This window comes from Anneissia japonica, unplaced genomic scaffold (genome assembly GCF_011630105.1).
Source record: "Anneissia japonica isolate Jap-2015-1 unplaced genomic scaffold, ASM1163010v1 scaffold287736_len1891122_cov214, whole genome shotgun sequence".
Taxonomy (NCBI): domain Eukaryota; kingdom Metazoa; phylum Echinodermata; class Crinoidea; order Comatulida; family Comatulidae; genus Anneissia; species Anneissia japonica.
Genome location: NW_022756106.1, coordinates 1,699,055 through 1,706,808, shown reverse-complemented (window position 1 = coordinate 1,706,808; position 7,754 = coordinate 1,699,055). Strand labels below are relative to the sequence as shown.

Here is a 7,754-nt window from a genome sequence, read left to right as displayed (position 1 = left end):
TATTATTATTATTATTATTATTATTATTATTATTATTATTATTATTGTTATTATTATTATTATTATTATTATTCTCCTTCTCCTCCTTCTTCTTCTTCTTCTTACTGTATATATCTTGGTTTTAAGAATTACACGATGGTGTGCATTTCAATACTTGGAGTATGTATTATACTTAAGAATTTATGTTATCAATATTATTGATAATAATGCAACTGCTGTACTATATTTACGTTAATTATAAATCTTCACATTTTGTAATCTCTTTGCTGTTACAATTCTGTGAAATTCTCATTGTCTTATACCTGTCTCTTATACACATTATGAGCCCTGCAATATTTGATATTTATTTAGTGGCGTGGTTAAGAAGGGGTGGCTGAAGACCCTGTCGGAAATAAGCATATCACTTCTTATTTATCATTGCTTTGCCATTTTTCTAGTCTGACAGTGCCATTTCAAGGCATCTAGAGGTGCCTATTCTTAAAATATGCTTACCTTCACTCCCAATCATGGTTGATGTGGGCACAGTCGCCCTATCGGTGACATTGGACACCTCGTTGGGAATTTCTGGTGCTGCAGTACTGTATTGATGGCTTCTTATTTTAAGTGAATTTATATTATAGTGAATAGTCTATTTACTAACACAGTTAAAGTACTATTAGTAATAACAAAAGTATTTTATTTGTTATGTTGGTGTTCCGTTGGCTCCTAGATTGTTACAGCAGTTCATTAGCTGATTTTCTCCCTCCCTCTTCTAAAGAACTTCCTATTGCCAAATTGTTAGCTTGTTTTTGACTTCACTATTTAAATTTTTTAACCTATTTTTTATGAAAAACAGGTGAACACTGCTCTGCATTACTCCGTTTCACACGGTAATTATAATATAGTGGAACAACTACTGGATACAGGAGACTGCAGTGTCAACAAGCAAAACAAAGCCGGATATACAGCCATTATGCTAGCCTCCTTATCAGCCGTGACAAGTGAAACGCAACGTCTGGTCATCAGGAGGCTATTTAATTCAGGGGATGTTAATGTCAAGGCCTCACAGGTGAGTCAGTATGATACCTGCATTCATTACACAAAATACGCAAGGCATGGAATTTGGAGTTTTGAAACTATAAATTTTAATGATGGTGATGGAGTGGTGTGTCCAACAATGTATAGGTCACTCCTTCACCCCCTCCACATAAAAAAGTGTGTTTAACTTCAGATTTTAGCTCCAATGAGGAGCTCTAGAAACATTTGGCTGATTGATTAATACTGTAGAACTTTTTTAGATCTACTGCCTCTATTATACTGCCCTCATGAGGCTGATTGATTAATAGCTGATTGATAAATAGATCTTTTTAGATCTACTGCCTCTGTTATACTGCCCTCATGAGGAGCTCTAAAACACATGGCTGATTGATTAATAGTTGATTGATTAATAGATATTTTTTAGTTCTACTGCCTATATTATACTGCACTCATCGGAGCTTACGAGATTACAAGAACTTGTTCTAAATGGAAATTATACTCAGTTGTAAAATATCACATCGTATTACCACATTCTCCCCACTATCTCATTCAGACGTTCACAGTGTCCCTCCCCCTGCCCCCATCAGTACCCCTTCCACCTGTCCCCCAATGTCAGTACCCTTAGAAATCCCAAAGCCGAATAGTTAATTTGCATATTTGAACCGGACCGGATTGAACCAATGACCATTTAATTATAGCACCAGAGAAGTAATACACACCAGAGTCTTATAGTACAGGAAGGACTGCCTATGAAATAAAACTGAAATAATCTTATCTCCAACCTTGATTTTTTTTTAATGTAAATATTTCGAAAAATCTTCTGGCCAAATCTTTGTACGTTATCACCATGACAGGTGGGATAGGGTGAATTCTGCTCACGTCCTCAGAGAGATGGAGCATTTGATGATCGCATTTGATGCTCTGGGGAGCGTCAACCTAAATCTGACACAATTCTCACAAAAACAACACTTGCGGAACCAGCATGTTCAGTTCAATTTTTTATGGATTTCCTGGCCGATATTCCAAGATTGAAATTTTTTTGTTATCGACAATTTTGAGCATTTTCAGTTTTTGGTTCACTACATCTTGTTTCCTGTTTTTTCTTAATCTGAATTCCCACTTTACAAATCACATTATAATGTGAAAGAAAAAGTGTAAAAAAAAGTCCCATATTTTTGGGTGGGCCTACATATCCAGAAAAAACAAAACATATTCTCAGCAAATAAGGCCCAAATGTTAGCCTAAAGCATGTGGATAGTAATAAGATTTTTTATGGCTACTTTAGCAAAATTTTATTTCAGTTGTACATATAAATTGAAATATTAAAAATTATATTAAAAATTATATATTAATTATCATAAAAATAGAAAAGTGTATAATTATTTGGTTTTTATAAAAATATATTAGTTGTGTACTACACTACTGGTTTTATTATATTAATAAACATGTATTTAACTATTGTTATTTATGAAAAAAAATGAAATTAGTTTAAATTAATAATGGAGTTCCATTCTATTAATACTGTTTTATTAAAATTGTATTAATTCAACTTTAGAATTGGGATGCATAATTATAATCTCGCCACTTAGACCTACACGATTGGAGAGGTGTTCTATAAATAGTTCTCAAATTTATGGGGCTTAGAAAGGGGATTTGTTGATTATTCACTCCAAAGAAAAACCCTGTTTTTTAATAGTAATTGAATCCAGGACCCTTAAATATTAACATAACCAGCAGGCTACAGTTCCACTCCACTAATTGAGGAAATTGTCTCAGTGGTCAGCAGGCTTTATGAAACATCTATTATTATTATTATTATTATTATTATTATTATTATTATTATTATTATTATTATTATTATTATTATTATTATTATTGTTATTATTATTATTATTATTATTATTATTCTTATTATTATTCTCCTTCTCCTCCTTCTTCTTCTTCTTCTTACTGTATATATCTTGGTTTTAAGAATTACACGATGGTGTGCATTTCAATACTTGGAGTATGTATTATACTTAAGGATTTATGTTACCAATATTATTGATAATAATGCAACTGCTGTACTATATTTACGTTAATTATAAATCTTCACATTTTGTAATCTCTTTGCTGTTACAATTCTGTGAAATTCTCATTGTCTTATACTCTACATGACCTCTACAAGCATACAGTACTTCCTGCAGGTGCTTGGAGAGTGAGAAGGTGTTCTCTGATTATGTTACAGAGACTCATGTTTCATTTCCTCAATTGTTTAACTTGTCACAAACAATATGAAAACTCAAATTATTCTGCTATGACAGATATAATCCACATGCAAGTTATTTATAAGTTCCTTTTTTTTCAATGCTTTTTTTTTTAATAGATTTTCTCTATGTTTTCTTTTATTATTCCTTTTCACTTTCATGGAACACTATTTCAAAGTTAAGTAATAACATGATGTTGAGTCAATCGTTCACAGAAATTAAAATTGTATTATATATTGAAATAATTTAAAAATGCAGTAAAATATAGTAAAAGTACAGCAACAATATTAAAGTAAAAATATAGTAGAAGTGCTGTACATTAAAGTAAACTAAAAGTACAGTAACAGCCGCTGCCTTCAGATTGTCGAAGATTTAGTCTGCAGAAGTCACTCCTCACAGCGTCCCACCATGACGTAATTGGGTAACATCGTGGGCACTGTTAGTCGACAGCAACGTATTCATTCCGTATGCGCAAAAAAAATTCCATGTAAAAACTTTCTTGATTTCTTAAAATGTTTTTGTTTTGTTTTGGATATATGAATAAACTTTTCTGTACGTTAATTTTTTGTCGCTGTTACAGGCAGGACAAACTGCGTTGATGTTGGCAGTTAGCCACGGTAGAAGGGAGATGGTTGAATTGCTGTTGGAAGCTAATGCCGATTTGAACTTGAAAGATGAGGTAAACTTAACACTATGGCAAAGCTTTCTTAAACATAATTCAATAACTATAAATACCATTCTAGGTACACTAGACGAATATTCTCACAAGGAATGTCTAATAATAATAATAATAATGATAAATAATGATTATAATTTATTTATTAAAATTAATAATGATAATTGATGTTGATTACTCAAATAATTTCATTTGGCTTCTAATAAACTGTTTGTAGAAGTTTATTTAAGAAATGTTTACACACTAAAAACTCTTTTTGAAGCAAAATTTAAACAAATTTTAACTAAAATGCTTTGAAACAATTTTATGGAATGAAAATGCGTTCTGTGTCACCTCTTATAAGCATATTTAATGATGTTTTTTTCTGATTGCATATTATGTTATGCATGTTGCTTGTCTTATTCGTAGTGTTGGTTTTTTTTATTTTTTGCGGTGGCGGTGGTTGTATTTCCTTACATTGAATCTTTCCTTTCATATTTACCATAGATAGTACACCTTTACATTGTATACTTATCTATAACGGTGAATGGTTTTCAAAGTTGTATGTTTTTGTGTTTTCTCTGTGTCTGAATTAGTAAATTGTTGCAATTTGTAACTTACTCTGTTGAATAATTAGCAATAATAGTAATGCAAAATAATGTTCTTGGTTAGATTAAATTACAGTAATCATAATGTGGATACTACTAAAAAAAAAAGTAAATATTAAATGCTTGTATTTATCATAATTATTTTGAAGACTAATAGTGAATTAAACTTGTCTTGTTGAAGTCTATTGTATATCTTATTGAAATTATTTTCGAAAAAGGAAATTTTTAGAATTTTGATATCCAATTACAAACAGAGTGATTTGCATAAGCAATTTAGTTTACAAGTTGGTTATGGGGATGTATTTTGGGTACTGCATGCTTGGAGGGAAACTTGAAAATGTTTTTTATCACTTTACGAGCAGGATGGATCCACAGCGCTGATGTGTGCCAGCGAACACGGCCATCTTGATATAGTCAAGATGCTATTGGCCGAGGCAGAATGTGATCCCACGCTTCTTGATAACGTAAGTTTGCAGGCCGGCTAACAGGGTAGTTTTTTTTATGCATCACTGCTAATGTTGCGGTTGACACGTGCAGCACATCTCAGCACCTCTTTTAACCACACTGCACGGTCACGGGGAATCATTGGCGCAATGCATTTTGGCATACCTTATGATATAAAATGCAAATGTGTTTATATAATAGCATAAATATTCTCTGAAAAAATGTTTGAATATTTCTTAAGATGCTTATTGGTTAACAACAGATTATACATTAAAATAATTCTACAGCCTATTTCTGATTGTTTTACTTTAACAGATTGAAAGACACATTATTTGTTTGATCAAACCATTAGAATAAGATCTGATCAAACATTTATTTGTTGATTTTTTTTATTAAGTTTAAGAATTACAGATTTATCTCTTAAAGTTTTAATGCTCTTCTCAGACAAATCGGGAGGTGTTCTGCAGACATTGAATCAACTTAATATCTAATTTGTTTTTATATAATCTTATTTTATCTTTTTTTCAAAATAATGATACAATACAATAAAAAATCTTTCTTTATTCTGGAAAGCTCTTTCGATACAATTTAAGTACTAGTCTCCCAAGAGGTTCTGATTTAGTACAGTAAACATAATATAAATTAAAAAAGAGAATGAAAAGAGGAAAAAAACAATTAATTTACAATGTACAAAGATAAGAAATTATAAAATGTTTTGAAAATAAAGTTGATTAATTAATATTAAAAAGAATATTGATATTCTCCTCTCCCCATATTAGGGAATAAAACCTGCCATGCACCAAGGACTAGATATGCGTAGCATATCTTTCACAATGTAGGCAATTCATGCCTTTTGCATGTAACAAGGATCATATTCAGCTCATACAGAATATTGTCAAGAATGTTATAGGCACGAATGATAATAATGACGTATTCATTGGCGTGAGGTTGCAAAATCTCCATATTGTAGCAAATATTAAGTGACCATGGTTACTACAGTACTTCGATTACCCGAAAGGCAATCCAACAATCCTCTGTGCCATCCAACGTCTAATGCGAAACGATCACACTTGATTGTTCACCTAAACCCGAGGAATGCCTTTTCAGCGGCCATACCTGACTCACCATCTCCCTGTCTTTAGGCCGAGGCTGGAGTCACACCTGTTCCATTCAATTTAAGTTTTGTTATGGGCTAGCGGATGCTTATCTCTCCTTAAATCTGGTCTTTATTGAGTGTTTGTTTTGTATATTAAAACAATAATTTTGATAACTCACAAAGAGTTTCTGATACATGCCTATTGAATCAACCGCTTTTTAACTTTTGAACTTTCTGGCCCTAATTACTCTATATTTTTTAGGGTGTAAATCTTATGAAAGAAAATTTATTTTAAATCCGAAAGAAGTAAAAATGAATTTTGGCAATCATACGTCTTCAATACTGTTCATTTTTTTGTCGAAGGGATAATATTCTTGTAAAGTTGATTGCAAAAAATGAGATGTATCATGATGGGTTATTGCAAATTTAATCTTTTTTCAAGCAAAACTTTACATGTGAGGTGCAAAACTAATTTTTAAATGTCACATTTGATATCCTAAAAAAAGTTATATTGCTTGACCTCTCATTGTAAATTGTGATGTTATTACAAAGCTAAAATGGATTGTAATGGTGACTAGTAGGATCCTAAAATCCTATCTGTATAATCACTCATTATCGTTCTTGTTTTTCTAATCACTTATCTGAAACAAATTAAATGTTGTATGCTAGTTTAATGTTAGGCTGAAAGTAGTGGCCTAGATTATCTTCACCTTGTCAGAGGTGAAGGCTTCGAGCCTCCTGTTTGGCCTAGATTTCTGCTCCTTAAAACATGCGTCCTATGTGAGGAGCTCGGGTGAAGACGAGGATGCTTTATCATTACAACTTCACGTTAAAACGAATCAAAGGCGCAGGCTTGCCAATCAAGCGACAACTTCCTGTTTGCTTGTAAGGTCAGCGTTTTCAAGTCTGAAATATCAAGGGCCTTATGCAAAGGATGCTGGGAAATTAGAAACACGTGAAAAACAAAACATAGACAGTTTCTACTAAAGAAATATAAAAAAAAACTGTTTATAAATGAACGAATAAAAGTAATTCATTCTACTAAACTATTATACATTTTAATAAAGATAAATTTAAGGGAAAATTTAGCATTTGTATGAAATTAAATGTAGGCGTTTATTACCAGACTGTTTACGTATATAGTCCATATTTTTAGAGGTTAGTGACAAATAAAAGCATATAATTTACATTCAACCAAAATTCTCTCTCCCTGCTTCCCTACCACCCCCACTAACTAATCAAACATTTCAAACAGGGTTACACTATATATATATATATATATATATATATGTCATATTTGGCTTTCAGACTCAACAGACGTATTTATTCAGATTTAGTCTGATGATGTCTGACTTTATATTAAATGTTGACACACATTTTGCGTACTTTATCAGAAACAACCTCAATGTTTGATCAAATATTATGATACTGCTTTCCCAATTAAAAAAATTTTTAATTTAACTGATCTAAAATGAATGAACACTAACGATGCATTTAAAAATATACTTATTTTTGAATATTCTTATATTTTTGTTTTCTTGCTCGGCAAAGATCGTAAGTAAAACGAGAGATTTAACTTGGCATGTGTAGCTGTAATTTAAGCATGATGTCTATAACAGCTGTCTCTTATACACATCTAGATGTGTATAAGAGACAGGTATTGTATATCTTATTGAAATTATTTTCAA

The 7,754-nt window shown here is 31.5% G+C and overlaps 1 protein-coding gene across 1 annotated transcript in view; it reads left to right on the top strand.

Annotated features, from left to right (window-relative positions):
• Positions 1 to 7,316, top strand: part of LOC117123980 (KN motif and ankyrin repeat domain-containing protein 1-like) — a 36,763-nt gene extending 29,447 nt beyond the window's left edge. Inside the window, exons 8-10 of the mRNA XM_033270082.1 lie at positions 836 to 1,048; positions 3,844 to 3,942; positions 4,889 to 7,316. Of these exons, the coding sequence (XP_033125973.1) occupies positions 836 to 1,048; positions 3,844 to 3,942; positions 4,889 to 5,011 (435 nt within the window). The 3' untranslated portion in view covers positions 5,012 to 7,316. The remainder of the gene's footprint in view (positions 1 to 835; positions 1,049 to 3,843; positions 3,943 to 4,888) is intronic.
• The last annotated feature ends 438 nt before the right edge of the window (positions 7,317 to 7,754 follow it).